At 35.3% G+C, this 20,385-nt stretch overlaps 1 protein-coding gene across 7 annotated transcripts in view; it reads right to left on the bottom strand.

The window, feature by feature from the left end:
- The window catches only part of LOC143215610 (opioid-binding protein/cell adhesion molecule homolog), a 553,686-nt gene that overhangs the window by 93,873 nt on the left and 439,428 nt on the right, over window positions 1-20,385 (bottom strand). For 6 of the 7 annotated variants that reach the window (XM_076437894.1, XM_076437888.1, XM_076437891.1 and 3 more), the window contains 4 exons: window positions 15,303-15,472; window positions 6,288-6,498; window positions 3,819-3,930; window positions 2,325-2,503 (listed from right to left, as the gene is read on the bottom strand). In XM_076437894.1, the coding sequence (XP_076294009.1) occupies window positions 2,325-2,503; window positions 3,819-3,930; window positions 6,288-6,498; window positions 15,303-15,472 (672 nt within the window). Of the gene's footprint in view, window positions 1-2,320; window positions 2,504-3,818; window positions 3,931-6,287; window positions 6,499-15,302; window positions 15,473-20,385 lie in introns of all 7 variants that reach the window. The other variant, XM_076437893.1, reaches the window with a different exon arrangement.

Raw genomic sequence — 20,385 nt, forward strand, 5'->3', positions numbered from 1 at the left:
TCCCAGTCGGTAATGTGTTAAGACAGAAAATAATTTTCTATTTCTAGCCCTTGCTCAAAAGAATCACGAGATCAAAATAAACCCATATTGCTCCAGGTCTACTGCGCGTGAAATATAAAAAATAAGTGACATTCTCGCAGTGGTGAAATGAGCCATATTGAATAAATAGATGCATATATTCATCTTCAAATAAAGAATGTAGTTAAAACGGACTTAACACGAACAGTCCGTAACGTGACGACAATGTGTCATAGTAGTAGAATATTTAAATTTTTTCCTCGGGGACTGAAATATTTCTACATACCGGACTGTTTTAGAGGAATAACGAAGTAGCCCTTCGCTGTGAGCTTTCTCATTTTAAGCGACATACGGCAACGGCACAGTGTTTATTGCCTGCTATGCAACGCGCATGACGCCAGAAGCTGATGACACCAGCGCCTGCATTCGACCTCCCTTTTATGACCTTCGCCGTTTAGTTTATCTACACTTCGACCTACCACGTTTGTCATTCTTCGGATTTATGGCGTTCGTAAAGTCCCACCCTCGCATTCTCCACACAAGTCCTTCTTTCGCAGCGTTCTCTTCAAGGTATTCTGAACAACGCGCGTTCCTCCGTCAACATATTATTCGTGGAGATGTTTAGACGCTTTTAGCCCTAATTAGGCAATCGCTACATCAATTGTCTTTTTAACCCCTTGCCCTACGATTTATTTTACGGTTTCAGTGATTAAAACTTTCTTGTAGAGATCCTAATTTCCTAAAAAAGAAGAAAATCTATATCTATTGTATGCCTACATGTTCTCCAATAGCTGTACTTACATTAACAAAATCAAAATAGAATTTTATTTCGGTTTAAAGAACATTATTAACATACATTATTATCAGAAGCTGTTCAGAAAATTCATCACGAGTCAGATACGATATCGTAAGGCAAGGGGTTAAAGGGGGGTAGACTCGTTTGTAGGATTTCAAGGGAGTGAGATGCGCCTTCTCATTTCTCGATATTGCAAAGTTGGGGTTTTTCAGTAGTCAAAAGCGCTAGATAAAAGATCAATCTGGACCGTAATCGCCCTCAAAAGTCCCAGTTTTACGTTTACAAGGCGCAATTTGCATTATTCGGCAGTATATAGCTCTCACAGCTTTATGAAAATAGCTACATGCACAGCTTTATCCTTTCGAATAATGCAAATTGCGCTGCCGAATAATGCAAATTACGTAAACGTAAAAATAGGACTTTTGAAGGCGATTGCAGCCTAGATTGATCTTTTATCTAGCGCTTTCGACTACTGAAAAACCCCATCTTTGAACCCTTGCAATCCTGGAAACGAGAGTCTACCCCATTAATGAATCTTCATGTATTCTTTAGGAATTTGGGACCTTTATGCAAGGTGTCTCACCTAAGTGTGATCGCAAGAATACCTTCTTGAATTTTGTAGCACAAAGAACATCATGATGGTTTGATCATGAAATTTTCAATGACTCACTCTTATTTATTGTATCACTTGATTAGGTGTTAGCTGTAGAAGGACACTTTCTACTGATATACAGATCTTAGCTTTTCTGCCAAATCCTGCATTCTCCTGACAAACGAAATTTATGTTTGACCTTCATCTTCGGAGTTCAAACGTGATAGTCCTTTATAAAATCTCTTTATTCTATATATTTTATAATATTTTAATCTTTCTATTAAATTCCTTCTCCTGCCAATTAATTATGATCTGCTTATTTACTTAATTAGTATTAAGTTCAGTTAGTAGGCTCTGAAGCAAACTTGAATACTTTATTCAAGTTAAATTTTCATGTATATTATATGTATATTATAATCAGAATAATTGTTATATGTTGCACGACGATTCGTATCTTATCAGAAATTGAATTTGAAACCACACATGAACAAAAATTGTTCTATTCTTTCATAAATCCGCTTGTGCAGATAAATAGGAATTTCAATTATCATGCGAAAAATAAATATAAGTTAGGAGCAAAACTGATCACACACACTTTAAATCAGAATAACTTTTTTATGAATGGTCTAAACGACTTCAACTTCTCTGTAAGGCTAGAAGAATTAGTTTAGTAAATAACGTCCAAAAAATATGTCGAAAAAATCCATTTGGTCGGAATTGAGAAAACCAATAGTAAAAATTGATTTTTACAACTTTTTTAGCTGGGCCAATAACGACAGGTTTTAACAGGTGTATGGAAACTATTGTTACTGATTAGGTATCTAAAATTTTTCAACAATCTTATTTCGTAATCATGGTAAGACACACGTGCAGTGAAATGTTTTCTTTTCCAAACTTTTATTATTCTAACTCACCCACCATTGAGTACGTGGACTAGGACACTGGCTGACTCGGCCGAAGACGGGGCACATGTGTAATTTCCAGAATCAGCAGGTAACGCTCTGGAGATCAAGAGGCGTGACGTTCGCGTTTGCTTTTCGGTAACCACGCTGATCCCTCCTCTTTGACTGTAATTTATTACGTGATCACCTTTGTACCTGAAAGCGAACACATTTAGCTCTGTTAGTGTACTACTTCAGTTCTTCTTTTCTTTTAGTGTGACTGTTTTGTTTAATCTTTTGAGTGTGTTGTGTGCCCGTTTAATAAATTCAAACGTCTCCAACTGTTACACAGAGGGTATAATTAGTTCTTCTACAGGGTGATGGATACCTATCATACAGTCAAGTCAGTAGTAAATTCCGCTCGAATGCAAGTCAATATAGGATCAATACAAATGTGTATTTTCAATGATGGAGGACACGTAAAACGATGAAAACTTATTTAACTAGTGGGTGACAATTATAATTGATAATTTATGGCATCGACAACAGTCCTCAATCTGTTTATACTATCATAATTGCAGTAATTTGATATGGACGCAACCGACGCGCGACGGTGCTCAGCAGCGGCTGCTGGCTATTGACCGTCGACCGATGCAGGATGTAAACATAAGCTAACAATTTACCTTTATCAAAATCGAAATAATATCATATAGCATCTCTTTGAATTTATTTCAGTACCTGCTGTCATTTTCTGAAGAAGAATATACATATACAGTGACCGAAATAATGATAGGTTCACTTCAATTTGTTGACATAATGTTGTGCTTAACACAGTATTTTTGACTTTACTTATTATTATTTATTCATTCTAATAAAATTAACAAAATACACAGCTCAATTGAATAACACAATGTTAATTAATGTGAATTACAAATTTTCTATTACAACACTTGAATTTTAGTTACGAAATAAACAGGTTTTCATTATGTATTTTCACATAAAAAATTTAAAACAAGAAAAAATAAAAATTTAATAAATAAAATAAATAAAAATATTTATTCTTATATGTTACTCTTTTTCCATTATAAAATTTCTGTTCAATATTTGAATACTATTTTGTATAAATGTAGAAAACTGTTGGAAATTTTCAGTGGTGTTATAGTTATGCACGGCAGCGTATTAGATCGGTAGAGCAGTTTCTTCATTGCGATCTCCCGCCGCGTCAGGCTTTAATCACCTTCAACCGAGAATTCCCTAGGAAATTACCAACTATTTGCAGTTTGATCATCGAAGCGTTCAATTAGCGCGCACGGTGGGCACAGAGAAAGAAAAGCAATTCCGATTTTCCGTCCGCCTATCAGCATCGTGTTACGCGTTCACTTCAGCCTGTAATCGAGACCTATGGAGGACCGTCTCGATGATTCATGGAGAACTTCATTGGTAAAGTTCGGCCGTGTCGCGCAGTAAGCGTGCGAATTCGGCATTTATGTCTGAACGTAAATTGAATTCGGGAAAGTCCAATTAAACTTACCAGTAAATGAAGGACGGCGGCTCAGGTGTCTGCAGTACGACGCAGGTTAGATTGATGTCGCTTCCGCTTTTGATGTACAGCTCTGAATTGCCGTTGATCTTTGCCTTCGACACTGCAAGCATAATGGACCCGGCATTAGATCAATACATTTCTCGAATGAATGCAGATGCTTCGGATTCCTCGAAGCGCAATCGACCGTAATGCAATAATGAGTTAGTAAATCTAATGAATCGTGGACTGAAACAAATTTATGGTTTCGCTCGACTGACGGATTACAAAGAAACGTAATCACTCAAAGCGATTCGCGTTTGTGTTTTCACGCGCAACGGACAAAATTCCACCGAAGGTTTGATTGACTTATTTAACTTCGGTATATGGTTACTAGACTGCGGATATATTTATGCAAAATAAAGTGTTCGGCGTTGCAGAAGTAAAATAAAATTTGATTTCATCCCTTAATGATTTTGTCGCATTTAAAACAACATTACAATATTTTTTACTGTGTCGTATTTTAATGGTTACTGTTGAAACTTCAGAATTGGTAGCAAACCATCATTTAAACGTTTCCTGCAACACAACTGCTACACAGGCACAATTAGTGCATAAAGGATATAAATTAATGCATAAAATCTATAAAAAAATATATAACTTCGTTAATACATTTGTTGATAAATAGCAAAATGATTGTACATTTTTATATTCTTGGATGATCACTGATTAATTTATATTTGAGACATAAAGATATGTATCTATTGAAACTACATATAAGGTACGACATTAATTAATATCGTAAAAAATTTTGATTGTTGACATACGAGTTAACTAAACTTTTATTTTGTACGATTTTACAGGATGTTGTCTCGGCACGCAACGTATTAAATAATACCACTTATTAGCACCTTGAAAAATCATAATTATATAAATAACTTAAAAAAGAGCACGCGAATTGCTTCATTTCGTTAGAATACGTATTAATCAGTCATAAAACCAGGAAATTTTATTCTGGTCTCTAGATCCCCTCACTCGAGGCACTGTACAACGGTTTAATGGCTAACCAACCGCCTGGTTTAATGGTTATTAAGAATTCAGCTTAACTACACGCGTCGCATACACAGTGGCGAGCAGAATAAAGTTTAAAAAGTGAACGACGCTAAAAAGCGCCGCAACTTTACAGTATGGGACTGCAGATTAAAACACCAATGAATTTTTCATAGATGTGTCACGTGATGTTACAAAAATTATACGGGTCAGTGAAGACACACATGATACTAGAGAAGAGTATCTCGCCCCGTAATAAAAGTTATCGTCCTTTTGAAAGTGTCCAAATATTAACGTGAGTCGTCATATCCATATATGTACCACCCTGTTCAAAAAGAGTTCCAGGACAAGTCAAACAATACACGTACTATTCACTTATTTACCAATTTCCATTTTGTCACCATCAAAATAATCCACATTACTAACAATACATTTTTGCCAACGTTTTTTCCACTGTTCAAAACATCCCAAAAATTCAATTTCTGTGATGACATTTAATTCTTTCAGCGAACTTTGTTTTATCTCCTCGATCGATTGAAATCGACGTCCCCCTAGCGGCTGTTTTAACCGCGAAAAAAGAAAAAAATGGCAGGGAGCTTGATCGGGCGAATACGGTGCCTGAGCCCTGAGGAATGAGATTCGTTGAGTTTTTAAAACTCAAAACTCTTGCGAACAAGCATGCAGATACGTTGCTTAATGAATTTCAACATTATGAAATTCGTCGCTCGTTCGACCCTCAATTGACAAAATCAGTTGCTGTTTATAAACCATTCGACTGATCTGAAGTTGGCAACGCAAATATGTTCTAAACAGGTGTAGTAACTACATAGAATAAAAATAAGAGATATAGCATTGCACGGTTTCTTGTAAACGAGATTGTCCTGGAACTTTTTGAACAGTTTTGAACAGTTTACAGTAATGTTTCTACCGACACAAAAGCCTCGGGGAGCACGGTTGCCTTGATTGTAGACGGGTAGCTGTATTTTTGAGCTTCAAAGGCCGAGCCGAACGTAGAGAAGGACAGCGCGTGTAAAGCAAGACCACGCTCGGGCCTTTGAACTGTGCCGGCGACTGCGACTCTCCGCGTCTCTTTCTTTCCCATACGCTGTCCTTCCTTGCGCCCGAAACGTTCATCGTCAATTAAACCACTGAATACAGTTGAAATTATATCGTGTTTGGTCTTCTTTTAATCAGAAAAATGCCAGGAATACAATATTGACGACTGCGACTCTCCGCGTCGCATTAGTAGTGGTTCACACCGATATACCCGAGCCGAGATCAGATTATTACAGTGTGGGGGATATTTTTTGCGTCCTGCGTGTACAGCCTTTTTGTGACGATAAAGACATTACTGTGTATCGAGACATAACTGGTATGCGAATGAGGGTTTTCGTTAACGCAAATGTAAATATTAGCATCGAGTTTACTAACCTACGACGCTCAAGTTAAAAGCCTGGCTAATTTTCGGTTCGGTGGAAACTTGACACTCATAGATTCCACTATCTCGAACCTGTGGTGAAGTGATCTTCAAGGTCCATTCGTCAGTTCCATCGCTGTGCAACGACTGGAAACGCTGGTCGTTTGTATATGTTAGGATTCCTACGGTGAGTATGTGCAAGTCTCGTTGTCTGATCCATGAGACCTGTAAGCAAATCAGAATTTTTATGTACTTGAATCAATAAAAAACTAGCTTTAAACTTATTGCAATAGTACCTCCTTTTATAATTATAAGTAGACTGCGGATTGCAAGAAATAGAAACTAAACTGAATGCTATTTCATCCCTCAATGATTTTAATAGAGGACAAATCATAAATTGATATCTTCAATATTTTTAATTTTCCAACCATTTTGAATTTCATCCACTCAATTTTGCTATAAACGCGCAAAGATCCGCAGTCTAATTATAAGAAATTGCTATCTCTATGAATATTTCAATATTTAAGAATAATTAAGAAAATATTTTAAGAATAATCGATTCATTGCAATACATATTTTATTTTTCTAAATTGATGCATATCAACTTTTCATGAATTTAAACATATACAGGTTGTGCCCAAAACTGTTGTGTTTCCTTGAAGTAAAGGATAATGTATAAAGCTGATCGCGAATGCACAATGAATGTTCGATTTACTTTCATGTCAAGAAATATCGAATATTTTGCACGCACGCCAATTTAAGAAATGTTATATGGGCTTTAGTAGAAATTAGAATTTGACGCAGTCATTTAAATCAGATGTAGTACGTGGGTGTACTTTTTATCGAATTCAATATTCAGTTGTTTATTTAATTATGTATTCTACATCACTCCTACACGGTAATTGCAGGATCATTATTTTACGTTAATTGGAGTTGAGCATTCGCGAATTAAAACGTAAAATTAAGCACGGAGTTTAATATAATCGTCATCAAATGTAATTTACACCACATTTCAATGCGGGCAGAAAGTTAATTGTCAATTGTCAAGTGGGACATCATCTATACCCAAAGTAGGTGTTCCAAGATGGCTTTTTGTAAAATATGCTTTGCAAAAACCATCATGTAGAATAAGAAAAAAAACATATATATATATTTATAATATAAACAATTCCTGATAATAATAGTGATGTGTATAATACACTAAAAAAGGAAGAACGATTACGTTGCTTTTATTGTGCAATTATTTGTGTGTTATCGATATGTTCAAATAACCAATTTGAAAATTGCGGAAAAGACTAAAACCTTTTCGGTACACCTAATAGAATCTATCCTCGAATTCCATTTTGTTTTTATATTTCACGTCAAATAGAAGCATATAAGACAGTTGCCAGATCAAAATGCAATTAACAATGAACTAACGTACTCGGTTTATGAGTATACGATGACACATTTGACAATCAATATAATTATTAGCATTAAAAGTAATTATAGCTGCTGCATGTGAAATAGATCGGAAATGCAATTAATACCGGACGTGATTCGTTTCGTTGAGCCGTCGGGATAAAATAACGGAACGTCAATAACGTACATTATGAAATGTAAAAACAAAGCCGACCAAAAATATAATAAGCAAGAGGGGGCGTACATATACGAACGAGAATAAATCCTTATAACCTTCCAGAGCATTACGCTCGAATAATTTTATAAAAAACGAATTCAGTATTTATTGGATAAAACGTGGCGGAACAGAGATAAAATTTATGTTTCTACGCTTTGGTAAATCCAACAAGGAATTATCGAGAACATCTACCCCTCTTTTCGGACGCGCTTTGTCTGTCCGAATTTCGTATTACATCGAATCGCGGCAAAATCGCGTTTCGTCGGGAATAGGGGCGGAGAAAGAGGGAGGAGAGAAAAAAACTTTCGACAAAGCTCTCGACGTGAAAACATTTAACTGATCCGCAATAATCTTCGTTCGCCACCGCGCCGCTGACCGCTATCGAACTCAATTATCCAGGCCCCGAATGTTGAGCCTGTAATTTTTCGCCGCAAAAAACTTCACGGTTCAATTTAACTTTCAGTCAGATATAATTAGAACAGGAGCACGCGGGAACCTTGGGAAATGGATGGCTTATCGGCGGAACGTTTATTCTCCGCGCTGAACGATGTTGAGAACAGAGAATTGATGCTCCGAAACGTCTTCGCGGGAAATTAATTGTAGCAAGAAGTTTTCGTTTACTAAGTATCAATTAAGGACACTGTACAGATATTGCCTGTCGTTCGAACACGCCTGTTTGAGTTTCACTTCGATTCGGACGATAAATTTGATTTTATTATTTATTTTAGTAGAGTGTGTAAGTATATTCTAGTGAATTTTAATAGATTCCGTATATTCTAGAATGGTATTCTAGTTTATAGTAGTATATTCTAGCATTTTCTAGTATGTTCTAACATATTCTAGTATGTTCTAATACATTCTAGTATATTATATTATTGTTATTCATCATTAATGTTATTCACTGTAGATCATGTTACTCCTACTGAAAGATTATTGTTATTAGTTGTTTCATTAATCGTATTACAAGCTATGTAGTCATCGTGCAATTCACCTGTACACAAATACGCTATTACTGCGGTATAAATAAAGCATAATGATGCACCATCTATGTAAATTAATTGAAGTTTCACGTGATCACCTATTGTAGCACGAGTACGATTTATGGAGAGACATTTCATTATGAGGCGAAAGAAATGCAACTGAGGCAGCGCAGCCGTCACTAATGCTGGACCTTTTATTCGAGTTTAATGCGCTGATTTACAACGCTTGTTTTGCGTTTAAGGTGATTCTGTACAGTACCAGCGAGACTAGTACATTTGTATACTTTCCTCTGATTTTTATTGATTCCATGTTTAAGTACAGTTTATGGAAAAATAAATCATTCAATTCGGTTTATGTCACGTTTGAAGAATTGATACGATTTTTCCCATTGGAAATGCGATTATTTATTCATATTTTAGGAAAACGAAGTACAAAACATGTAATCATAATTACTAGTGTTCTATGCATATATTTTTCCTCATTTTCTGTAATCAAGAGAACGATATACGGTAAAGACTTGATCTAAGAAAACGGAAACTATAGGATCTACGGAAAACGAATATCCCCTCCACTGCGGAACTGCCTCAGTCGCCGAGCAGTGTAAATTATTTATTTCTAGACTGCGGAACTTATGCAAGATAAAAAATTTGCATGCACGAATTGCAAGACATAGGAACCATGTAGGAATTTATTTCTCTCTTTAGTGGTTTTATTAAGCTGTAAGAAATGTATTGATACTCTTACATTCTTGTAATTTCTTTATTGTTTGAAGTTACACTCATCCATTTTTGTCATAAATGCATAAAATCCGCAGTCTAATTATATCAAATTTCATTAATTCAATTACGAAACACACATCTTTATTTTTCATTATGTTTTTGTGGCACTTTCACCAACTTGAAATGACACTTAACACGATATAATTTACTTTATTATTTACGTTTATCACTTACGACCCGAGGGATTTTCTTAGATCAAGGATTCACTGTAAATGACTGGTACAAATACTATTAATTAGATAATGCTGGTGATTTATCTTTCTGTATTTCGTCTTTCAAAAATAGAAAAGAAAATCGCCTTACTTGCGAGATATTGACATAAATATTGTAAAAAATTGAATATGAATTTTCTCGTAGTTTACAGATGTACTAACTTCTATATTTCTCTTTCTTGACTATCTAATAATTTCTTTTATGAATTCTTTATTTGCAATTAGTGTAGAATCCTCTTTACAAAAATTTCATTGAATTTGAATTATACAGTATAGAAGGTTCGTTAGAATTTCCTCTGTAACAACGTGGCGGTAAAATTACGCTTACGGTTAAGAGTTAATTTTTAGCCTTCAAAAAATAACACGGATCTGAAAAAAACACTGGCTCGTTTAAGACCACTTACGCGTGTTTTTCATGGTCCGAAACTTTTTCTGGTAACTACTGTTTGCATTGCGAGCTCCATTCAAGTTTCACGCCAACTAGTTCGTGATGATATATGGGGTGCTTCGAGTTGACCACTCACGACGGTTTAATAAATGAAGGAATGTATTTGCAACAAGAATTCCCTTTTACAACAAAAAAGTTGCTTAACTCGAATATTTAAAAATTAATACTTTGCACAAATGAGGTTCATGCTAATAGCAAAACCATTTCATTTTTCACCCTGGAAAATGGTCCTAGGGATAAAAACACCCTCTATGAAAAATATTGTCTTATCACGAATATTCAGAAAATTATATAAGACGTAGGAAAGAAATTAAATTAAAATATTAAAAAACTAAATTGCAACAAATGGTATCATAAAATATAAGTAAATGTAATCTTGTTCTGTTGTGTGTTATAATGTTAACTGTTCTTATACAGAATTTTCAAAAAAAACCTTTGTGTACAGTATTTGGAGAACTTCTCTTATCAAATGATTCGAATTTTCGCCGCCGAAATTTCCTTCTCGGTCAATGTAATGCTCTCTGAACTGCGAAAGTAGTAGCGGATTTCCCTCAGCATCACATTGTAGTCGACAACAAGACAAATTTGATGGTATATAACAGCGTGATGTTCGGTGACTTTGAAACATAAACTTTGTATAAGTTTGCCAAGTCAACTTCAGGTTTATAGAAGTTTTGGTGAATCTGCGGAGAATGAAGGCGTTCACGGCGGGTTCTCGGTTATTAATCAACTAATTATATTATGTTGACATATGCAGCCACGAAATTACTGTGGACAATGTGTTTACTCTTGTTGAAGACGGAGACAAACGTACACAATGTCATATGTATATTTTTCTACACTTCGTGTACGCGTGCACGCTTTTTAGATAATATAATATACATAGACAGTACGTCAGCCATTGATTGCAAATAAAATATTAACTCTCAACTCCTTTTTCCATAATGTTAATACTCACAATATTCTACTATGTTCAATAATATTGTAATCGTTAGAACTGATAGTTTCAGAGACCTCAGACTTCACTAAAATTATCCAGGAGAATAGAAATCTATAACAACTTCATTAGGTGTACAAATCTCTCACAATTAATCAGTTGTATTTTCATATGAAATCCAAATTTTGTATCCTACAAATTTCGAATGTATTAATTATAAATGGCGATGGAAATAATTTTCGATAGTCCAAAATACTCTAATTGCTATGAATTAATTTGTACTCTTAATGCTATTTATCAACAAATGTATACAAAAAAAGTTTAGAGACAAATTAAAATTGTTCAAATTCAATTCCTATAAAGATGTACAGCTCCGAGATTCACTTAACGTCACTGATGGATTTTCGAAATATCTTTTCGAATGGAATGCAATGATTCTTCCAGTGCACCTATGCCATTTTCTAATTGTACTTTAAGCATGAACGTGAATACATATTAATGGGTTTATCTCGTATAATTAATGTGCTCAGACCGTTCAGCCATATATAGGTCACAACGGTTCTGACTCGGAGGTCTATACATCACACGTGTTTGAATGCAACGAATAATGCTCACATGAATAATCAAATAAGTCTCTTAGAACAAGAGAACGTATACAAAATTCGGTAGACATAATGAAAGTAGACGACATCTTTGTTTTATTAATAATATGGAATGCCTCACACTTGTAAGAAGTATTTAAATTACTTTGACTAGTACTGAAGCCCAGAAGAGAATATATGTATGATAATTTAAATGGCTTCTAATGTTGAGAGGTGGAAAATATTTTTGGTTGAATATTTTGGCGATTACCAAAATTGCTTCCATTTCAATAAAGAAGCTCCATTTCTTTAAAAAATGTATTAAAAATCGGCATTTTCTTGTTAATTTTTTAACTGGTTGGCAAAATTATATATATGTTCAGCTAATAAATATACTTCTATAATTATTTAGGACTGACTCGAATTTGTAAAAATTTAATGCATTTAACGCAAGTTTATTCATAACTTCCACTTTCTAGATTCAAAGTTCAAAATTCGATTTTTCTCTGTATATTGGTGTCTGTGATTTTAAATAGATTTCGTCACAAAAATATAATGAAATGTACTACTTGCTAAAATATTATTTAAACCAATTTGTCAGAATTTACTTGTATAACTGAATTCTTTCATAATAAACACACAATTCTGTTATTCTGTTATGTACAATGTTCTTCTATCTTTCGTAATTTCCGAGATATTCGACGAAATATGTTTCTCAACCCCAACTTTGGTAGCTGCCATCTCCCCTTCAGAATGATTGATGGTGTACGAAGAGAAAACACCACCAATTTCATAAAAATAGGCAATTATCACTTCGATATGTCCTCTTGAAAAAGAGGTTTTATATTGATATATCTGATCCCTCGATATGACATCGTAGTCAGCATCAAAATGATTGTGACAAGCCAAAATAATTTGTTTATTTCATATGCTTTAGACAAATTGATTTCCCAATTCCTCTGGTTCAATGAAGTTGTTAAATGCATCGAGTGTTTAATAAAATAAAAAATGTTATTCAGAGTTAAATTGTTCATATATATTGCAATGTTTTAAAAACATGTGTTATTAGTTACACAAAGAATAGTTAGGTTAATCTATTTCTATAGCTATCTACATGAGACCCTTTATAATTTTAGGGTTGTTGATGTTTGTGTGTTGGTAAAACAAAATTGACATACGTTTACGGAGCACTAAAAGTGATCATTTTACATTACTTTATAAAAATAACGAGCATGTGTCTATAAAAAATTTTTACCATTCTTTTATAGTAAGTATATGTATACCCAAAAAAATAAATTTGTTGAATAATTCCTCATGGATGTATCTTTACAATATTAGTAATTGTAAATTAAAAATATCACAACGCGTCATTTTGTCGTGTGTCATAAAAACCTAGTGTATCTATAACTATAAAACCATAAAAATTTGAATTATTTTTAGATTGTATGTGCCCTTTAAACTAACACCAACATATATACATATATGCAAATCATACCTTCATTACTAATAGCAACAAGCATTCATTATAAATTAACAACAAAAATAATTTATATTTGTTGCCCGAAAATCCACGACTATATAATGCGCGTAGTTAAACTAATTGTACAGACGTTACGCTTCAAGCAACATTCAAGGGGTCTGCGACATTCCCTTGTTAAAATAAAATGTGTCCTTATTCAATAGCAGGGATACGTTGCATTTAACGAAACATTATACAGCAACACCGACGACAGTTAAACGAAACAAATAACGAGCGCAGCTTCGTTAGAAGGAAATAGCATTTCCCATTAAAATTGCATTTCTTCTCGGTCTCAATACCGGCGGGGCTAAATTAGATGTTCATTGTGACGTAGTGCGTAATGACGGCGGGTCTAAAAAAAAACACAGAATCCGTGTGTTTGTATAACGTTCCGCAGTTTAAATGGTCATGATCCTGTGAGCTAGGGCTCGCTGAACCGGGCCGGGTCGGGCTAAAACGGTGAATAATGTATTATATAATGAATGGGAAAGTAAACGAACCTTTGAAACTGTTTTTTTTTTCATTTCAATACCGCTTGAAACAACGAATGGCATGAAGCTGTCGCACGCAACGACAATGCACCGAGTGTTGCCACATTGATTTTACACCGCGAATATAAACGCCTGGGCCGGCGCAGATAGAGAGCCGTGCACGCGGCACACACTGGCTGAAGTGGGTACGAGGTGGAGAGAAATTTGATTTATCGTCGATTACGATCGGTGATTGGATTCCAACGGGTTCCTGTGTGTCGCGCGGTGATGCATGACTAACGCCGATAACGAGTAATGTCACTATTTGACGGTGGCTCGTACTTATCCGTAAAAATACTTTTCATTAAGATGCTCGCGCACGACGATCAACGTTATGTCCTTCACGTGGATAATCTTTCTTTTTTACGTAAAATTACGTTTAGCCGCGCATTGATTGGTCCCTGTATCCTTTAAAATTTAACCATTGAATTTTATTTTGAATACGTTGGAAGTATAGGTCATAATCTTTGTATCCAACTACTGTGTTTTATTTAAAATATGCTTCAAAAGACAGATCCTTAATGGTACTAATTTTAAACAATATCTTTCACTATATTTACGAAATATACAAAAATTTTGCACTTCCTGGAAAGGGGTGATTCCTGAGATCATTTGAAATAACTTTTCCCTTGGCGAAAATGTTCTCCGCAGCTTTGTTAAGGAACTATTAACGAAAAACGAATCCTTCCGCTGTTGCCGCACCCTGATTGGCCCGTGTTTTTCGTTACTAACTCCGTAACAAATGTTAAATAAGAATTCAAATGACTTCAGGTATCACCCCTTACAAGGAAGTAGTTTGTGTATTAAACTAGAAGAGCACGACAGCAATTTATACAAAGCTCCGTTTTCGATGTCAGATATATCTCTCTTTACGTTGAAATTATGATACGTTTTTATGCTGTTTAAGTATCCGTCACTTTGCCAATTGTGAAGATAAATTATTTAATTTGGTACGATAACGATAAACACGTGTTTCGAAATATGAAACCGTTGCACGAAACCCGACGCCATCATTGAACCAAGAGAATTCATTATCGTTTGAGATTCGCTCGACGATCCCGAGGGAGCTGGCCTCTTTAAAAAATCCCAGGGACGATCTAAGATATTCAGTTTGTCCAACGTGTTAAAAATTAAGCGGCGCCTCATCCGCTTTCACTTTTCCGGAGTGTCGCGTCGTTGCCAGCGCAAGAAGCACAGCCCCTACTATCAGGAGGGTTAAAATCAGCTCCGGAAATCGCGGCAGAAATTGCCAGAAAATCCCCGGTCGATGGAACGAAGGGAAAAGTCAGAGTGAAAAGCGTTGGCGGGTGGACCGAGCGGGACCGTTTCATCAGTCGGTTGCTCATCCGTGAAACACGACGTCTCCGTGCTCTCGCGTTCCTTATTACATGGGGGTCAAGGCAATAAGGTAACTCGGAACTTACAGAGCGATCGCCAAGATTGCGCACCCTGCAGTGCAGGTGAGCGGTCTGTCCGACGGTCGTCGTGGTCTCCCTCTTCGTCGTGTTGTCGAAGTATGGCTGGCTAAATGGTTGCTCCCAGTAAGAAGACTGATGGTGCTCCACTACCGCTCCTCCGTTCTTCACCGCGCACTCTGAAAAATCAACAAACGTCGTTACGATTCGAAATAAACGAAATTGGATATAGTGTAAGTGTATATAATACATATACCAGTAAGTGACCAAACACCATTGAGTGATCGTTTTTGAATAAATACTAACAGAAGAAGACTTTAATTAATAATTTGTGTACATATGTGTTACGGGTCTACCGGCATACTAATGTTACGCGTCTGTCGGTATACCCGTTGTATAGAATTGTTGGAAGATTCAGGTTGGTTACAGCGTCGTTAGGAAAACGACGCTGAAACGATTGAGAGTCGAAAGACAAACACGAGAGAGAGCGGACGTTGAAGACGTCAAAGGCGATAAAAGCGATTTAGCCAAAGATAAGTTGCCTTCCTCCGAAAAGTAGCGTATTACGGTTAATGAAAGTGTGTCCATTTATTTAGCGAAATAGAGACTTCGTTACAATATGTATACATACACCGAGTTTAAAGATTCTTTCTATCATATATGCCCATAAATATGAAAGTGGTCTAAGTCATATATTTTCTGTTTCGAGGATAAGGATTACATTCGAATAAATTCGAAGATATTTTAATTATGAATGTTATTAGTCATGATTAATAATAAAATTTATTATGAATGTGAAATTTTGTGTGAATCTCATACGAAAATGTTGTTTTTAAAGTTTGAAATGACTTAGACTGAAATAACTTTGTATATTGTGAATGAAATTGTTTTGTTATTTTATTCACGTACTAGCTATTCTGTGGTCACTTACTGGTACATCCGCTTTGATTAAAATTTCAGCACTTTAGTAAGTTATAATCGACAGTAGGATAAGATGACAACTCTATACGAGAATAGAAGTTGAGTCCAAGAATTGTTATTCATTTAATCATACCAAAGAGCAACAAGTTAAAAATAATTTGTAGCATGATCTTATTCTTAACTGGTCACCTATAATCGCCCTTCTCTCAGAAATATGTACCAGGTTGAAGGAATTGGGGAAAGAATAGTAGGGGAATTGCTATAGTTAGAACCTGGCTGAGGTCACGAAGCTATAGTGTAGTCTAACCCAGACAGTGACGTCCCGATTCGTGCTAAGTACAGACCGTGACGTCACTGGTTATCCCCACTATTGGCTCGTTGGTGGAACGTGACGACAACGCTGGGTGTACCTAATTTTCTAGTAATCAGTTAAAATTATTGGCTATTTACATATATGTATTATATGGTGTGGATATTAAATAAAAATAGGGTGGATATTAAATAAAAAGATCAACGTTGATCTCAAAGGATTACTTTTAAATATATTTAAGAGCAAATTGAAGTGGAAGGATCTGTACGAATCTATTATAGTTATAACTGATATGAAATCGTCGAAAGCATCCGCTTTACGAGGGATAATAAAATCTCCTGCGATTTATATTACTTATTAAATCATGTCTTACAGTGTTCCATAATCCATGAATACGTACTTTAACTTTAAGTTTCACGCGAACATTTTCTTTTATCGAACCTGAATTTGTCACAATGTTTATAAGCAATCTGTTACATAATTTTCCAAACAAATATTTTTCCTATCGTTATCTTTAGACAGTTAGAAACGAGTTTGAAGTTCATCACATTTCTCACAAGTTTCCCTTTATTTCTGAAATAAATATTGTTTAATATTTTTAATATTATTCATTGCCGTTTTTCGAGAAGTTGCTGTTCGCCTCCGGTTATATTAAAAGCAGATAAATATGAATTTTGAAATAACAACCAGATAAAGTTCACTTTGTAGTTTGCTTCTACATAATAAATAGACAGCAGATCTTGATGCAAAATAATAATTTTCTACCTGAATTGCAACACACAAACTGGAGCAAAATAGAAATATATTTCCTTCCTTGATATGTTCAATAGATTGCAAATAATATAACAGTATTTTTAAATTCTTCTATTGTTTTAACTGTTTGAATATGACAGCTACTCATTTTTGTCATAAATACGTAATATCTGCTGTCTAATAATAAGTTGACTGACCTATTTGCAATTTTAAACATACCAATATACTGAAGTTACTTAATACCGAATTCGTGGAGTATCACTCTCTATTGTTTTAATTTGGACCGGACGTGCTCCGTTTTATTGTTACTTCGATCCGAGGATATTACACGAGCCAGAAGTAGAATTGCAATACAGAATTTCCATCTCGACTGCGTTCTGTATTCAAACATGTAGATTTAATAAAATATTCCTTCACGTTGTAGACGTAACAAAGAGTTTTCCAGAAAAAGAATTTACAAAATTGGTATTCCACGCTGTTTTAATGGCTCCGTGGTATGTGTAAATTGTCGCCGATCTTTTTCACATTTACAATCGTTCCTGTGCATTATGATCCCTTCAGCTGTACGTATTACGAGTATTATATGATGATTGCACTAATTTTCTACAATTAGAAAAAAATGATGACGATATAATTGCTTAGAAAAGATACTTTTGGTATCTTGATAAATACATACATTTTTTGGTGGTTATGTGCACAAAACTGTGAGATTAATCAGTCGTGGTTTACGTGATAGAGTTAGGGTCGTTGCAGACTATACCGACACGGCGGCTACCTGCACCGCGCCGCTAGGCCGTTTTGGGTTTCTTCTATGTATTTCAATGGGGATACGGATACTAGGCCGTACCGACGACCCGCCGCATCCCCATTGTAATACACAGCGGCGCGGTGCAGGTAGCCGCCGTGTCGGTATAGTCTGCAAGGACCTTTACACGGGGACACAGCACACGAAATTGTATACATTATTACTTGAATAGAACAAAAGGCGAAAGTCACTACAACGAATTATTGTATGCTTAAAGTAGTTTAAAAGTAATTTGTATAACATAATTAGTTGCATCACCTTGTATTGTACACATGTGTTATTTTCTCTTTCAATGGCGGGTAATACCATATATTTTTACATTTTCGGAAGCATTAAACACTATTAAGTTTCGCTACTGCAAATTTACTGGAGTTTGTTATCTGGATTCAATTAAAAGATAACCATCTGTCGAGAGAGAGGGAGTGAGAGAGAGAGAGAGCATAGTCTTTTTAGATATGTTGCCATGTTCTTATCGATTAACTTCGTGTGCTTCCAGTTCCGTTCAATTAGAATTTTCTTTTGAAGCTTTATCTGCTACATTTATCCGGCATATTTCTCTATTGGCGGAAAATGTTTTCAGTTATCTCGCGATGTACCGAGTGTGCCCTATTCCTCTTCCGTCCTCTTTGGCGTCCCTTTTTATTACATAATTTCCCGGGTAATTTCACATTACCATCGCATTTCGACAAAGACCCTTTACAAAACATATGCAAAGTGGAACGCGTAGTCGTTCGCGATTGTTTCGAAAGAATACTTATGTATAGACCTGTGCTTCCGATACTGGGTTTCCATTTATTTAATCGGATTACAGTCCACAAAGGAACACTTCTGAAACTTTTACAAGGGGACACAGCAGAGTGATAATTGTCGTTTTGCATATCGTAACGTAATTATCGAATATGTAATCGATGTTCCTAACGAACACGATTTGGACATTTCGATGTCAGCTTCTCGTTTATTTATTCGGATTACAATATGATAATACACAATTTTACAATTTAACAATTGGTGTACTGAAATAAACATACGATGGATTTCCAGTTTTTATCCATATTTTAAATAAAAGACATGTATTATGTATTATTATATACTATAATATATATTTCTTTTTAATTATTTACTAAAAATACATAATTTCTCCGTGTACAATGTTTTAAATTACATCAGGGTTTAAATTACATTTTTGCAATCGATGTAGACAATTTGTATTTTTCATAAAGATCCGCAGTCTAATTATCATAATGAGCCTCTTGGTTGTTCCCCTTAAAACTTCGTTGACATATTCTTGTACGACTTTTTTTATTTTTAAATTTCTTTCTCAGGCTCGCGCGTTTCAGCTATTCGCGTGGCTAATCTACTCAAAATAAATATTGCTTTCCTAAGTAGCGCAAGTTTCCTGGACAGTTTAAGCATAAAATGTGATTAAGGTACACTTTGCACTTGTTTACATTCTCTCGTTTGTATATTCTGTCCAAATATTTCACGAAAAACTTTTGCAGACTGCTGCACGCCAGGTCATACAAGATCCTATGTCTCGGGGAAAAAAAAGGATTGTAAGTACATTGCCCAGGAGACTCCGTGAACTTTTCTGGGGACCTAATAGTTGTCGAGTTGACGGAAAGGCAAAGGGAGTTAGCCTTCGCCTGCACCAAGGGTAAAGGTGAGGCGCGAATTTCAAATCAGAAAGAAAGTCCATGGTGTTTGGCAAACTTTCGCACACAAGGGTACCTTTGTGCCATTTTCACCGGAAACCGGCGTCCCGAGGACGTGGTGGAAGGTAAGTAGAAACCCCCCGCTGTAATAGACATTAAAAGCAAAAATTCCAAAATCCAGAATTTGTTTAAATGTTGATAAAAATATTTCGAAGGAAGCAGCAGACTTCGTTGAGCGGTTTGCTTGATACTAATATCGTAATTATTATGATAATACACTTCTCAAAAAAATTAAGGGATCACTTGTGCGAACCCGAAAAATTGCTCCCACTTTACGTGATTATAACTCCGTCAAAAATTACCGTATCGATATCGTTAAACAATGGTTTGAAAGCCTGAAACCTCTAGTTTCAGATGCTCTATTTCAAATTGTTGCTACGTTGGTTTTTTACAAAGTTATAGCGAGATGAAGACAACATTGACGGTTAACAAAAATTTTGTCCAACTTTGGAACATCACACGGGGAGAAATAAATTTTTTTGATTTGAGAAGTGTATTTTGATAATATGTGCTATGTTGTGAGTATAAAATAGTAAATAAAAAATATTTTTCTGTAGCAGGAACGCATATTTTGTTCATCGATATTAAAAG

Source organism: Lasioglossum baleicum, chromosome 14 (assembly GCF_051020765.1).
Source record: "Lasioglossum baleicum chromosome 14, iyLasBale1, whole genome shotgun sequence".
Lineage (NCBI taxonomy): Eukaryota > Metazoa > Arthropoda > Insecta > Hymenoptera > Halictidae > Lasioglossum > Lasioglossum baleicum.